At 38.3% G+C, this 16,799-nt stretch overlaps 1 protein-coding gene across 11 annotated transcripts in view; it reads left to right on the plus strand.

Moving 5' to 3' along the window:
* Positions 1-16,799, plus strand: part of cacna1g (calcium channel, voltage-dependent, T type, alpha 1G subunit) — a 272,840-nt gene that overhangs the window by 182,565 nt on the left and 73,476 nt on the right. For all 11 annotated transcript variants that reach the window (XM_055176561.2, XM_055176552.2, XM_055176558.2 and 8 more), the window contains 3 exons: positions 673-796; positions 11,466-11,534; positions 16,223-16,407. In XM_055176561.2, coding sequence (XP_055032536.2) covers positions 673-796; positions 11,466-11,534; positions 16,223-16,407 — 378 coding nt within the window. The remainder of the gene's footprint in view (positions 1-672; positions 797-11,465; positions 11,535-16,222; positions 16,408-16,799) is intronic.

A 16,799-nucleotide genomic window follows, 5' to 3' on the forward strand; every position in this document is an offset into this window, starting at 1 on the left:
ATCAAACAACCTTGGCTCATCCTCCTCCTGCTTTCTGCGCAAGCCTTGCATGATGCAAACGCCTGCCACTCTGCACTGCTGTGATTTGCCGATTTGCACACTACTGTATACATTGGTTTTGCCCAACTGAAAGCAGAGAGGCTTTAGTGTCTGTTTTTCTGTCCATCTGTGCATGTTCTAAGCTCAAATCCGTGGTCACATCCAGTCCCTTCCTACTGCTGGTGGTCTCTTCAGATGGTTAGAAGATTCTTGTTGAAGATCAATCATCCAAGAGTCCATCTGTTGTTACGTCCATACATACAGTACGCAGCTTGCGGATCTTCTTGCTGTGAGGCAGGGCGCGCCTTCAAATGCTCTCCCCATATCACCCCAGCGTATCCACACGTCGAGCATGAGAGATCGGGGTTGAGGAAGGGAGGTTGGCATGACAACGGTGCTGAATGTTCCCACACAGTGCTGTTCTGAGCATGAATTCTTTAACATCAGGCCAAGTCTCAAAGACATTAAAGAGTACAGAGCACTATTTATTCATAAAAGCGTGTGGCGGCAGACACTTTTCAGCACGATTATCCCATAGACGTTAAACTGCTTTGAACAAGTGTGGAAATGGCTTCGTAATGTATTTATTTCTTGATCAGCATTTCTTGAGATGATCATGATTATATCTTGCAGGTTTCGTATGACATGCAATAAGATCATCACTCACAAGATGTTTGACCATGTGGTTCTGGTCATCATCTTTCTCAACTGCATCACCATCGCCATGGAGAGGCCCAGAATCGACCCCTCCAGTGCTGTGAGTAATGCAACCTCACACATACACAACCATGACTTTCGAAATAGTCGTTGTGGGCATAATAGGGTCAGGTCATTGATACACTGATTTAACGGGCTATTGTTGCTTACTTTTTACTTGTTTTTCTAGTGAATTCCTTTTAATTCACAAGGGTATATAGCTTTGTTGGTTTTCTGTATGAAGCAAGCGAACATCAGCGTACCAAATGGTGATTCAATTATCTACATCAGTGGTTCTCAAACTGGGGGCCCTGAGATGGTGCCAGGGGGCCCCCAGATTAATTCCATTTTATAAAAACATTAATTTATTATAAATTCTGTGTAATTAAATCTCAAAAAAATAATGGTAGTAACCAACAGCACTACATTGTTTAATTTAATATGTTTCAAATTTTATGTTTTGAAATGTTTTATGTCATACATTTTCTTACGGGGGGACATGAAGGGATGCACCGTACCGAAGGGGAGGCGCACACCGAAAATGTTTGAGAACCACTGATCTACATGGTTCACCAATGCTGAGAGGGTCAAATACTTAGATTTTACATAATGTTGAAAAGCAGTCCTTACTGGAATAATACAGACATTATCAGATAAATCTAAGAAAATTCACATCGTAAGCATTAAGGGGTCGCAGTTTGGCACGGTTTGCTTCGGGAGTTACCCCCTGTGGGCAGATAACATAACTACCCTGTTATGCAGACTGAATTTTTTAAAAGGTAACATATAGGCCCTAAATAGTAGACGTTTCCCTAGTGCCTTCTCTTTGGCATGAAATGGGTTTATGGCCTACATGTATCCAGTAGAGTGTGCATGCTTGTGCCATCAGCCAATCATCTTTCTCAAAATGTCATTTTTTTCTTTGCCTCCAAAGTGATTAGTCACATAGCTCAGGTTAATGACATCGCGGTGCCTATGAAGAAATGCTTGCAGCAGGCAGGTTGCATTCCTCCGGGGTGTTATGCCAAGCAGCTGCCATTGAGATGAATGACTGCAAACAGACAGATTTCTCAAGGAATTACAGATGTCCCTAATGTACATGCTGTATGCAAAAAAATGCATGTTTTGCAAAATGAATCGTTATGTCGGTTGGTTGTTATTCTTGTCTAGCATTCCCTTTTGATGATTATCTCACTTGTGGTTGTTTGTTGGTGGATCTGAGAAAAATGTGGATTATTAGATGATGATTTGGGTTCATGATGGCTTTGCGGCACTTTTAGGACATTAAAACTATAAAGACTCTATTTGTTATTTATGCTTTCTTACGGACCCAAAGGAAACAAGCAGCATTGCTTAAATGTTTTGCAACATCTCATTATCAGCTTCTTGTGTTTACCACTTGCAGCAGTTATTTGTTCCCTCTGGTAGACAAAAGAGTATGAGAAAGCCAAGCAAAAAATTAATTGAACATCCCATAATAGTTTATAAATGGAGTAGACACATATGTTAACTTTGATATGACTAAATTGGTGCCAGTCGATAAACGTGGTTGATGCTCTTGACATCCAGCATTCTTGCCACTGGGAAGCCTTTGAGCATTGGCTGACTTAGTTTGATTGTTGGCTAAAGTAAGTCATCGTCACCTTTTTTTGGCTGATTCAGCGTGTCGGATTAGTGGTGGCGCTCATCTGGAAATCAGATCATTCTGGGGCCGTATTCACAAAGAATTTTATCTTACCACTAAGAGTACTCCTAAATCGCACTAAAAGATTTTAGCTAGGAGTTTTCTCTTAAAAGTTATTCACAACGCCTTTCAGACCTACTTTTAGTAAGGAAAAAATATAACTCTTAAACTAAGAGTGAGTCTTCGTTGCTACGGATGACGTCAATTCTCATGCACGAGCTGCCTCGCAATGACCATGGTGATTGGTTGTTAGATGACAGGGCTGTCATGCGGCAAACATGCACCAAATCATGGAATTACATCGAAATATGTCTGTGTCCTTCACAAAATAAAAATTGTAATGCCATCGAAATGCATATATAAAAGAAAAGTCGTGAATGAAATTAAATTAAGGTATAATACGCAAATGAAAACCGCCATTTGCCTAATAATAAAAAACGACATTGCATTAACACTTGCTGGATTAATTTACATCCTATTAGCCTAAATAGACTACTTAAAGCAAGATATGTTGCCTATATATTGAAGAAGCCTAATAAATAAATGACGGTGGATTATGAACTCGCCAAAACGGAAAAGAAAGCCCAACTGGATGCAGGATCAGTTATTGCTGCTGTCCCAGTTGGTGCTGGAAAAAAGAAAAATAAAAGGGAAATTCGGCACTGAGATATCAAGCAAAACTAAGCTTGGGAGACAGTGATGCGCGGGTCAATGTACTGTACAAAACAACCGGCACCCGACCAACGTTTTCAACTAACCCGCCCGCAACTCGGACCACAAAAAATACAAAATAAATATACCGGACCCGCTCCCTGGCCCGCATTTTTTTAAGTAGTAATTGTTTAAAATAGTTAACTGGCATTTTTATTTCAAATGACCCGACCGACCGCGACCCGAATATCATGAAAAATATTTTTGGATGACTCATAACCGCAGGCACACGCTCATTTCGGATCAACCCCGCGTATCACTGGGAGAGGATTTATTTGCAGATCAATGCAGCATTCCCGCTTGTGTCGCGGACCCCGGACGACTGCGAGAGGCGGTGGTATGCATTACAATCGCAGTCAAGGGTTGAGATTGCAGCCTTTCAACGGGCAAGCATGGCAACAGGTTGGCATACAATATTAAATATTTAATATCATTAGTGTTTCATGTAATTCTAAAAACTTCCTGCTTGTCAAGAATGTAATGAATTATGAAACAAATGTCATAAAAATATGCGTACATTAAAGTGTGCTTTTAAGTCTAGGCAATGCTTCTGAGTTGGTGAAACTGTCCATGTTAAGAAGGATCAGCACCTAAGGCATTTTAAGATCCTTTGTGAATAGGTCTTAGTGAGTTAGGAGTCCTCTCGACTTCTTTTAAGCTGTCCCAGACTTAGGTGCTACTTTTAGGGCTAAAATGCTTCGTGAATTACTTTTAGTGAAAAAAATTAGGAGTCCTAAAGTTAGGAGTGACACGCCCATTATTTTTAGGAGTTGCTCCTAAATTCGCCCGTTAGGAGCTACTTTTAGCCTTAAAATTCTTTGTGAATACGGCCCCTGATTGGTTGTTCGGTACAGTATAGCCAGCCAGTGCACGAAAAATAAAAACGGAACTGACAAAGGAAGGAAATCAGTAGGAAACCCACGGAACGCTCATTCCGTTTTTTCCATCTCTAATTCCAATATGAAAATATTTATATCTCATATGATATTTTGGATATATAACAAATCTTACTGTGATAAGAGAGTGCTGCTTTGTTTATTTTTTTAAATCCTGGCAGTCACTTACATCTTCTGGTTTGCCATTTTCAATAATTAATATTGCAGAAAGATATCACATCTTAAATAGGAGCAGAAACGATGTGCTACATGGATGCCATACGTTTGGTATTCTGAATGTTTTATTCTGAATGACTAAAGTATAAATGCATCAATTTTATATTTCTTTTAATGTAATGTTATTTCATAGTTATCTTTCTCTGCCATACATCAATTTGAGATTGCTTAGTGAGCTGGTTTACACAGGAAAATACATGAATTCTTTCATTGTGTTTGCGCCATGTACTGAAACCAGCATTGTAGATGTGTTTTTCATAACGTTTTGTAACCATAATGTGCTACAGTAGGAAACTTGTGTTTTATGCATCAATGCCCATTGAATGTGAAGTGTGTATAGGGACACATACATTTGCATGATTTGCTCTTATTCAGTGACTGTGTGTTGGTCTTGTAACTGATGAAGCAAAGAGCAGGCCTAGAGCACTCCGCATGGAAGAGATCTGCAGTGCACACAGACTGATCTTAAATCAGAGATGTAAAGGAGTAAACACATTAAGCACACGCCAATAACTTTAACACAACTTATATAGAAAATTCACTTTTCAGGCATTACTGAGTCCATTATTTTGTTATTCATAGATTTATATTTTATCGCTCACTGCTGTTCACATAAGTTATGAATTCAGAATGGAAATGGCAATGGGATATAATGGAAACATGCATAGCAGTATTGCATGTCAGAGGGTTCTAATGGGTCCCCAGAAAATTTCAAGAGAAAACATGGATATATGGATGTACAGTACTATGCAAAATTCTTAGGCCACCATCACCAGCTTTGTTGTTTTAGCAAAGTTTTAATGTCCATTCATATTTGTTTTTCAAGATACAAACAGAAAATACAGGAAACACAAAATTAAAAACAAAAATTTTTCAGAACTAAATGTCTTCTTCAGGCATCAGTCAGTATTTAGTGTGACCTCTCTTGGCACAAAACACATCTTAAAGGGGTGGGGTTCAATGGTATTTCATGCATTCTGACTTATTAACACAGTTATAGAGTTGTCAAAAAAAGCAGTTGGGCGTGTTACAGAGTATTTCTGTGCCGAATGCACTTCGCCAGGGTTCGTAAAAGTTTTGGAAAGTTTTTTTCGATTACGGGTCCAGCTGACGTTTCAGGGGTTTCTATACGTATCAGTTCTTTATATGGGCACTTCGCTCGGAAAACCCACCCACCCCAATCAGCAGGAGACGCTAGAACTTACAAACATCACATCACGCGACAGTTTTGTTTAATTTCAAAACTCAACAATGGCACGAAAGAAGAAGTGTGTTTTTGGGTCTAAGAAGAAAGCCAGCCTTATGAAAACAATGGATATAGTTTATTATTCGGGGTAGCAGCGGAGTTTTGCGTGTGTGTTTGATGCACTGGATTTTCCCAACCGGGTCATGAATTGCATGCGGTAAGTAATTACGTGCATAATATATAAATGACACGAACATGTAGTGAATTATAAATTAAACAGTGTTGTATAGTGTTGCATAACACGTACTCGCTCCTCCCGCGGTAGTAACTCCTCCTTTTTCATTTTTTCGTACGTTATCGGAAAGATTTGGTAAAGTTAATCTTTCTTTTACAAATCTGATTAAACTAAAGACTCTTTGGAGATATAAAGGATGTAATACTATAGTTACTCCAGATTAACATCAGAAATGCAGAAACAGCGTGTGTTATGTGAGCTTTAAGCTTTTTAGAGGAGACTGAAGTCCTGAAGTCATTCGATTAGAATTAGAAATTAGGATTTAATTTTATTTAGGTTTAAGAGATCCTGCAGCTGCCTGCTATTGCTCAAGTGAAAGGGGAGTTTACCCGAAATACTTGATACTTCAGCTTATACTTTTATACTGTTTTTAATACTACATACACATTTTTTATATTTTCTGGTTGTATTCTAATAGAGACTGGGAAGTTATTATATATGATCACTATACAATTGCAAAAACAACACATCTAATGGTAGCATGGTGGCCTAAGACTTTTAGTACTGTATATTTTTGGAAATGGACAGTCCCTCTCTAAAAGTTCATCATATGTGGGGATCCCTGCCATAATACATTTTGAAAACCCCTGTTGTATGTCAATGTGTGTGCATTTTATATTGCTTTGCGATATAAAATACTTTACTGCAGAATCCAGCACACGTGTAATAGTTATTATTATTTGTAGACGTTGAGAGATTGTGTTGCACAGGAAGGTTGTTTTCCTATTCTGTTATTTTCTGGGGGTTTAATCCATGTAATCTGGTTTGTACCATGTGAGCCAATATGATATTTGTATACTTTCCCCTAAAGACATCACATCAGCATTTTTACAGAAGAAATACTTATTTCCCTTTCCTATGCTCAACATGGTATAAAAAATCATTTTCAAGACAAATTTACCTGTGAAGCAACATTGTGTAGACCTGTTTTACCCAGACCCATTGGCAAATAGGTTTTTCCTATTTATTTTGTGAAAACACAATTTAATATTTTAAAATGAATTTACTTTATACAGTAAGCTCGTCTTGAGGGCTCTTTGATTTTTACTGCAGTAAAACGGCACAAAAATGATTCGTTGCCTGAGTTGGTTTAACATTTTCTACAGTGCTTTTTCAGTCTACATAATGAATTTCCACAGATGTATAAATGCCCGGATGATTTTGCTCTGTGGCATCTATCATTCTTTTTAAAATTGGTAAACCTTCAAAATGTGTGCCGGTAATGAGCTGTGAAAGGTTGGGGGGAGAAGGTGTGCATTTCAATAGGAATCCTTTGGTTTTCTACTTTTTCCCACAGTTTGACGTGACATTTTTGAGCACTCGCAGAATCCTTGGACCAGGTAAAGTCTTTCTGGTCCCACCGTCACTGCGGGATTAAATTATGTAACGTTGGCAGTAATAGAACTCATTGATGTTGAGGTTATGCAAACCAGGACCCATCTCAATGACAGACTCCATCTAAAGTAACAGGTACCTCACTGAGCTCAGATGTGTGTCATTAATATTTCATATGGAGACATTTTTCCATTTGGATATGAACAAATGCCATCAGATTCTCCACCTGAGCCCCCCATGAAGATTGGCCTGAGCATGTCTTTCCCCTACTCAACGTAATGGGAAATGGATAAAAAAAGACCAAGGGGAGTTTAATTTTTTCATACTCACTCTCTCAGTCTCTCTCTCTCTTTCTATGGTCATGTACACAAGGCAAAGTTTTGGGACTGACAATCTCAATTAAATATTGGTGTCTTCATAGGCCCCAGAAATAACTGGGCCTTGTGAAATTTTGACCCAGTCGGTAAAAACCGAGCTAAAGTCACATCTGCAATTGTGATGCAAAACTATAAAGAAACATGACAACTGTTTAACTGTTGTTTTTTGTTGGCATTAAAAACAAATAGTTCACAGATAGACTTGTTTTAACCAAGCTGGATCACACATCAGATCTGGAGTGACATCCATGTTTAGCTGCAGTGTGAACACGACCTATCTCTCTTTCTGTTCTCTCTGCTCAGCCTCACGGTATTTTACACCTGTGTATGTGTGCTACTTCAGACATTTAGAAACCTTTAAAAGAATCAGAATGAGGACATGGGTTGACTGACCCTTCTCCTTTGCTCTTCCTCATTCATGAAATTTCTCCAACCCACACAGACACGGTTCACCCAACAATGAATGAAAACAAGCCTCAGAGCAGGAAGGAATGGCAAAGACGTCAGTCTGTTTTCAAAACCAATACAAACCACAATGATGATGTCAGCATGAGGTTTTCTCATAGAGAATGAATGAGTTTTAGAGTATGGCGCCGTGACCCTTTGAAGCCTGCATCGGCGGCGGGTCATGGGAAAGACGGCCCTTGGGTCCTTCTGCTCAGATTCAGTAGCAGAAGGACAAATAATCCAAGGGACCACGTTCTTCACATTCCACTGTGGAGATCAGCACTGCGTATTTTGTTTCCACACCACTTGTTTAAAGTAGGAATCAGCTTCAGCACTTAGAATCTACTGCAAAATCCATTGCCAAGTTTATGTGTAGGGCTGAATCCTTGCTACTAACTGGTCACTTGCTACCAGTTTACTGAGAGAAAACAGGTTTGCGGGCTGATTTTCATTCCATTCTGCCCTATCAAAAAGAGACTATGAATATGTATATCTAACCCCGGATTTCCACCAACTGCAGATCGGCTCTGCTGCGTTACGGCTCCGCACTCCGCCGTCTGCTAGGGCTGTGTATCGCCCAACTATTTCCCAATACAATACGTATCCCAATATAAGACCGCGATACGATGCGCATCACAATACAAGACTGTTCAGAATTTAGTAACATTATTATTATTATTATTATTATTAGTGCCTTAGTTGTAGGCATTATATAATATTTGTCTATCATTTAATTATTCTATATCTATGAATATATGTATAAACATGCAGTCAGACTTAATACTATTTAATAGAAATCAGATTATTAATGTGACAGCTATAGTTTGAAGTAGCATTGTATCTCTTCTCTAGACGTACGCTTTTCACATGCAGCTCTTTATTTTGCATGCAGCTCATCTTATTTTCAAAAGTATATCCAAATCGATCCAGAAGGTGCTGTATCGATGCGCGCATCGTCAGGCGTTCGTGACGATGTATCGTCGTATCGATATTTTGAACACAGCACTATACCGTCCGCCAATACCAGTTCCGTATTTGCTGCAGAGCGGCTGCGTGCTGAATTGAAATTCACGTGATGATCGCGCGATATCTAGTTCTGTCTCCACCCATTATGAAGTTAAATTATGACGTTTTGCTGGACAAGCCCAGATCACAACACGAGATCTCGCGAATTCAGGTATGAACGCAATATAGTCATGGCTCCGCCCCGCGGAGCTGTCCGGCATCCGTCAAAAATAGAAGCTCTGCGTATTTGTTCCGGAGGGCTGCCGATGGCCGGAGATTTGACGGATTCAGAACGCAGTCAGTGGAAATACACAAATTGACTTGAATGGAAACCGATAGACTCCGCCGCCGTTTCGCAGTCGGTGGTAATACCAGTTGCAAAACTATTACTGTTACACATATTTCGCAGATGATCTGTTTCAAAGTGCTAGTAATGCATGAGCAGCCTGATTCCCACCACTCCTGTAACATCAAGAATTCTCAGATTTGTATTCATATCTTTGTTGTTTAATTCATCTGTTCCATCTGTTTCTTTTGTTCACTGTCAGTACACCAACTCAGCAACACTGAAAATTACCATAATTGCTCTAGGAAATTCACACACATTTAAATTCGCCATGAAATGTAAAAACTGTAGGTTTTACTACATAAAAAAACATGTTACTGTAGAACCACGGTAAACATAAAATAACCATGTTTTTGAAAACCATAGTTAAACTATGGTTAGTGTAGTAAAACCATGTTTTTGATAATAGTAATCAATACACCAAAAAACATGGTTACTTTTCATAAGGGCCTTTTAAAGTTTTTTTCTGTTACAGTAATTTCTACATGCTTTAAAACTGCTTGAATGTCATTCCCTCATTAAGTATACGTAGATCTTTGAATATTAGTCTCTGCCTCTAATCAATTGCACAGCTCGGGCATTATATGAATATGCGAATTAGTCCCTGCCTCCATCCTTTTGTATGTGTAAATATATCAATCCCTCCAGAAAAACGTGATTATTATAAGTCCGCATATTTATGCGGGGGCCACATTTTTTAAATATGCCGCACTTTCGCCGCACAAATTGCCGATTTCTGCTCGCAAAATATGCAGGGATTGCATGATTTTATAATCCCCGCATTTTCGTAACAAAAAGTCACTTATATCTTAGCAGAAAGTTGAAAATGTTGCATTTACCTCACATGCGCAGCCATGTCCCCTGTTGTCATGGAAATGTTAGAAAGTGACCAAATTATGCGACGTGAACATCAACGAAAAGCTGCAAACAGTTTTTGGAATTTCACACATTTTATCGCATAAAATTGCATCAATATCCCGCATATTTCATCGCGTTTTTTAAGAAAACTTGCCGTAAGATCAAGGATTTTTGCCAGCAACAATCACAAAAAACTCCGCGTTTTTCTGGAAGGACTGATATATGCTAATTTTTGTAGTTTCAGACACATAACTGCCAAGTCCTGTTTCACAATGTATACTTGAACTGCGCGTTTGCCGCACCAATTGTTTTTAGTGCTGATGTTTACGATTTTATAGATAAAATACTTAGCAATGGTGCTGAATGATGAATTTGCACATATTTTGAAGCATATTAAAAACACCACATGATTTTTATCACAGTGGGACTTTAAGAGGTTAAAACTGCTAGTCACATCACTGCTTTGCACAGTTACACAAGAGCTATACGTGAGCCGTCAGCGCCACCCCGGCCGCAGTTCAGAAGGCTTACGGTGGGCTTGTTTTTGGTTCTGGTAGGGGTGAGTCAGGTTCCTTCCACCAGCAGTCTGTAGGATTTAGCTTTTTCAGCATGAGAGCATTAGGATGGAGTGGGTTGATGCCCTGGAAATGTAACGCTGTTGACAGTGGCACTGTCTGTTATGGTAGAGGAACAAACAGTCCTGGCTCGGCTCAAAGCATTGAGGTGGAATCGACTGAGCCGGCTGCGTGGGACAGCCGTGTACTGTAGCTGATGCACAGCACTAGCATTTTTGGATGCCGCTGTTTTGTAGTTGTCTTGTTTCAAGACATAATCTCTCTTTTTTTGCTTTACATGCAGATGGAAACAAAAGCAGCAAAGCTTCGTATCAGCAATGCTTTAATTTACCTTTGTTTCTGATCTATTGTTGTACTATAATCTTAACACATGTGGTTTGTTTAAAGAGATCTATTCAAGTATTCAAAAAAAAAAAAGTTTAAACCAAGCTGCAACAAATAGCTTGTCCTATCTCATATTTCATAAAAATCTTAGTAAAGAATAAATAATGATGATCAGAGATGATTTACTTATCTAGACTTTAGATACAGTTACTGTCATGAAGCTATTACTCATTTATTTATTGCCCACTGTGATATCAAGTAGTATCCACTGTGACTGCTGAAGTGTACCGCGTGCTGTGTAATCTTGTGTGTGTTTGATGGTGGATTTGTGAGATTTTAATGTCCATGGAGTACTCATTGCGTGGGCAGCCCAATAGATGCCTTCACAGGAGGCACCTCTAATGTGTTGCCACACAGACACAGAACCTACACTGACTCACCCCTCACTTCCCTGCTTGTCTGGTTCTCTCCACAGGAACGCATCTTCCTGACGTTGTCCAACTACATCTTTACCGCCATCTTCGTGACCGAAATGACAATAAAGGTAGGTGACGGGCCTGACATTTCTTCTCAGCGTGGCATCTTCCCTGACAGAGGGTAAACTAACTCTGCCTGGGCAAGAATATCAGCCAAAAGCTGACTAATTTCACTTCCCTTTAATTTACTGTAGTGTCCATAATTTTTACATTATTGTAGCTCAGTTGGCAGAGCATTGTGTTAGTGATGCAAATGGTATTGGTTCGATCCCAGGTAACACATGCTGGAAAAATTTCAAGTGTGAATTTAATGTAGTCGGGTGAAATTGTACCCTCTCAGCATTTTCTTATAGACCTTTTCCTTCAAGCAAATGTCCAAATCAGCATTAAATCTAAAATGGTCAGCTTCCTGTCGAGTGGAGATAGTACTGTAAAAATTGCAGTGCTTCATATGAACAATACAGTATATGTACCAAGTTAGAGACCAGCGCAGGACATATTTTTCAGTCCCGCTCCCGTTCCCGCTAAAATCCCACGTTACATATGGGTGATTCTCGCGAAATTAGACATTTTGATAAAAAAAGTCAATGCAAAGTAAGAGTATTAAAATAAGAAGCATACAGTTACAAACATCTCTTCACATGCTATTTCAAATGACATCATACAAACCAATTTTGTTTTTTGTTTTCACATTTAAGGGGAAAATTTTCATTACCGCAATGTGTCCATGAATGGATTTTGGTTCTTTGACATGGAAATATAATTAAAAAATCTAAAAAATAAAAAGCTTCAATGCATGTACTATAAACATTTACAGTAAAGAAACATGTGGTATTTGGTGATCATTGGTAAATGTAGAGACAATAATAAGGAATATAAATGTGTCCAAGAAAAAAAAAATGTCATCCTCCACAACAATTTTCAATCATTGTTTAAGCCTTCAAGGAACTAACATTTTCAAAAAAATTGTTGGAAGGGACATAATTGACTGTGACACTCAAGATGGCTACCAGGTTAGCAGTTCATATTTTTTCTCTCCGGATAAAAGTTGAAATTTTGTTTTTCATAGTACCTAGACAACTTTTTAGTTCTCATTACCGAAACATGAGTTTGTAAATGCATATATTTAATGTAATAACATGTTGCGGTAATGATAATTTTTGATAATGATAATCTAAAACTTTAAATAATTCTATAGGAAATATTTTTTTAAATCCTCTAAAAATAATGGTTATAGTGGCTTCAATGGCTATTTAAAAAAAATCTGATGCTGGACACCTTCTAAGTCTGGATTTCGTGAGAATCACCAATATACGTTTTATTTTCAATGTACTTTTTTGACACTTTTTTTGAGTGCAGGTCTCTAGTACCAAGTTTATTGACTGCGGGAAAACTAACCTTACCACTTTAGGCAAAAGGGGGTGCTACCAAGCCCACTTCTGGTTCAACTTAAAAAAGTAAGTTACCTGTTTGCCTTAAAATTTGAGTCAACTAATATTTATATAATATGTAATTTTAAAGCAACTTACTTTTTAAGTTGAACCAGCGGACCACTATGAGGCATGTGCCAAATTTCATGCCATATTAAAGAAATAGTTGACTCAATAATGACAGTTATATCAGATTTTTCTTCCATTTTGGTGACGGGTGTTTTTTTCTGTTTAAACACAATATGAAAGTTTTGAAAAATCTTCACTTTGCGCTTTGCCATATATTAATAGTTAAATTGTTCTTAAGTTCAAGCTGACAGACATTATCACATCTTTGTCTTAAAAATAGAGCTGTGAAAGACTGTGAAAAAATATTGGCGTACGTGAACAACATGAATTCTGAATATATAATGATCAAATTTGTTATTTTTGGGTGAGCCATCTCCTTAAGCACCTTCAAACAAGGACTAGCAGCATTTCTAAGTGTTACAATTCTATGAAATGCTCAACTGCTGCCAGTCAGCTGAATTAAACATTTGAACAACTGCAGCTTTTAAAGTACTAAAGGCAAAACAGAATCTAGACTCCATTTGACATGAAAGGACTATTAGGCGAGCACTCTCCATTTTGCACTCTTCGCCACACCAGTTAATATTAAGTAGGGGGAGATCGTCTGCCAGATATTCAAATGACTTTCGTTGAAATGGAAGAACATGCGGAGACGTCTCCGGAGAAGAACGAAAAGTTCACAGGGGCCAGTCACAGAGGTCTAGGGTTTCTATTCTGGAGCACTGCTTTATGCCAGGTCACGCCCACCCAGAAGATTTCAAATGAAAATCATGGCAGAGAATAACCTTTCTCACCCGAGGTTAATTACCAGTAACTGACAAAAAGTTTCTGGGCTGGATGTAGATGACAGGGCTGTTGAAACTCCTGGCTTTTGTTTCCAGACGTGCCTTTGTTCACGCTGACGTTTGATCACATTGCAGTTTGATATATTCGCAGCTACATCATTAGGAGCTGCACGCTCGTGCTAAGCACTTTTACTGAAATGATTCTTATTTCTGGTTTGTTTACCTCAGCTTTTTTTACCTCACGGTTTTCTTTTATGTGCCTGCTGTGTGTCACTCTAACCTGATATATTCTCAGAGATGCCACAGTAGCGTGACAAAAAGCTCAAGGGAATAAAAAACTATGTTTCTTTCAAAGTTCACATTTCAGACACGTCAGCTATGTCACGTTTCTTGTGATGTGCATGTTCTTTGTACATGTTTTTAACTGACTTTGCGAGGTTCAGATTTCACACAAACTTTCGTTTTTTGCTTATTTTAATACAAGTATTTATAGATTTAAGTATGTTCAATTACAAACACAAGACATGTTTGTAATGAAAGCTACAGTAAAGACACAGTGTTTCTAGGATATAGAAAATGTGCATTTTACATAATTAATAACACATTTTACTGTCCAAAACAGCTGAAGTGTGTACTTTCTATACCAGTAGTGTCATCAAGCCAAAACACAGAAATAATAAATTATAAATAATAATATTTTAAATTACTTTCCCATCACTCCCCCTACATGCCATTGGTCTAATGCTGCGTTCACACCAAACACAGAATAAAGAGTCTGGTGCAAAGGATTTCAATGTTAAGTCAATGTAAAGACACGTTTACGGTCGTTTGGAGGTCTCGCGGCGCGAGCGCTTAGCACGGCGCGGTAGATGCGAATCCGCCTCATTTGCGTGTCTAGTTCACACTAATAATGTGAATTGATGCGCAAATTATGCAAATTGAGCATTGCTGCAAGAAACACGCTAGTTGAAAAATCTGAACTTTGGGCAAAATCATGCGGTGTTAACCAATCAGGAGCTTGCTCTAGTAGTGACGTGATTACAGGAAGTGAGTGGAGTCGCAGAAGACCCTCCCATGATGCAAATTTCCATGTTAATGTTTCGAATGACTAGAATTTTACGCGCGAATGAAGCGAGTAAACTCAAAATGTTCAAGCGTCCAACTACGCGCAAATAATGCGTTTTTGTCGCCTCTACCGCGTTTGGTGTGAATCCAGCTTAACAAGCAGATTGCCCCTCCCCAAACTCGCACCCTAGGTCGATGCACCAATGGCAGTAAAGGACCATTCACATTATAACGATTACTACAACGTTAACTATAACGATAACTATATTAGCATCCACATCACTGGACGATAACTATGCTAATTGGTTCACAAGCGCGACCTTTCGTGACATTAACTAATATTGCATATTTCTAGTAATAAAAACTTTTGCAATTGTTTACATGTCACTGAATATGTAAATATGCTGTTCTTGTTGCATTTACACAACGGATAACCAGCCAGATGTCCTTAACACGCTACATTTTGCGTAGCTCAACAGTGAATCTAATAGTTTGTGTAAACTAATATTTTATCTTTTGGCATAGTCAATGTGGTAGAAAATAAGGATTACGTAGTCAAATTGACAGCAACTGCATCAGCGTTACCTGAGGTCATTTTATGTTATGGACCTCAGCAGTGAGCTTCTCCCAGTGTCATCTGTCCTTTCAAATGCACGTGCACTTGAAGTTTAAATAGATTTGATTGGCTGTCAATGGTTTATTGTTCATCACATGGAAAAAAATCGCTCAGAAGGTAATCCCAACGATATCGTTCTTGTATCTTTATTGTTAGTTGTGGTGTGATTTTCGCTATTCTCTTTAATATTAAATGATTTTTTAAACTATATTTTTTATAGTTATTGTTATAATAACAACCTTTGTTGAGCTGGTTGGGATGCAACAAAAAAGCTAATGCCAGTGCCTATACATAGTATTTATACAGAAATTGTATTTTTGGGAAAATCAACCTTTTAATGGCCTGCATATTAATGGCTAATCTACATGCGACCCTGGACCACAAAACCAATCATAAGGGTAATTTTCTTGACATTGAGATTCATACATAATTTGAAAACTGACTACATAAGCTTTCCATTGATGCATGGCTTGTTAGGATTGGACTGTATGTTGTCGATATACATGATAATAATATTTTTTTATATATATTTATGGTATGAAATGTACAAAATATCCTTACTTAATATCCTAATAATTTTTGACATAAAAAATTTATCGTTTTGACCAATGCAATGTATTCTTGGCTATTGCTATATACCTGTTTTACTTGTATGACTGGTTTTGTGGTTAAGGGACACATATAAAGCTGTAATATATTAAGGAAATGTAATGAAAAAAATGCATACATCAGCTTGTAAAATTTGAATTAACATCTGTGCTCATCATAGTATGCTTGTTGGTGTTTTGAAGGTGGTTGCCTTGGGCTGGTGTTTCGGAAACAAGACCTACCTGAAAAGCAGCTGGAACATTCTGGATGGCATGTTGGTGATGATCTCAGTCATTGACATCCTGGTTTCCCTGATCTCCAACAGCGGCACTAAGATCCTGGGGATGCTGCGTGTGCTACGGTTACTGAGAACCCTACGACCACTCAGGTACTGAACACAAGACCACTTAAACATTCATTCTGTATTGTATTACATTAAAATACTCAAGTTACAATTGCATCAAAGCTTACCGTTTGACCAACCTACCCATAATTTTACTCTCTTGCACGGGAAATACTTGAAGTACTCCAGGTCAAAGTGCTAGATTTGCATTTTTATTAAGCATCTGCCTTTTCACGGGAAGTATAATTAATATAAAGCTTGGAGTTTTACTATTATGCGTTTATCCTGTACCTCACTTAGCGCATAATTGGTGCAGTATGTAGCTGTGTTTGTCTTTTATGCATGTGCGGCTTGCACATTCCCTCTGAAATTGAATTTCTGGAGGCCTTCCGTACTTATAAATATTTATGACACATTGAAGCTGAAAATAAAAATCA

The sequence above is a fragment of the Misgurnus anguillicaudatus genome, chromosome 4 (genome assembly GCF_027580225.2).
Source record: "Misgurnus anguillicaudatus chromosome 4, ASM2758022v2, whole genome shotgun sequence".
NCBI classification, from domain to species: Eukaryota; Metazoa; Chordata; class Actinopteri; order Cypriniformes; family Cobitidae; genus Misgurnus; species Misgurnus anguillicaudatus.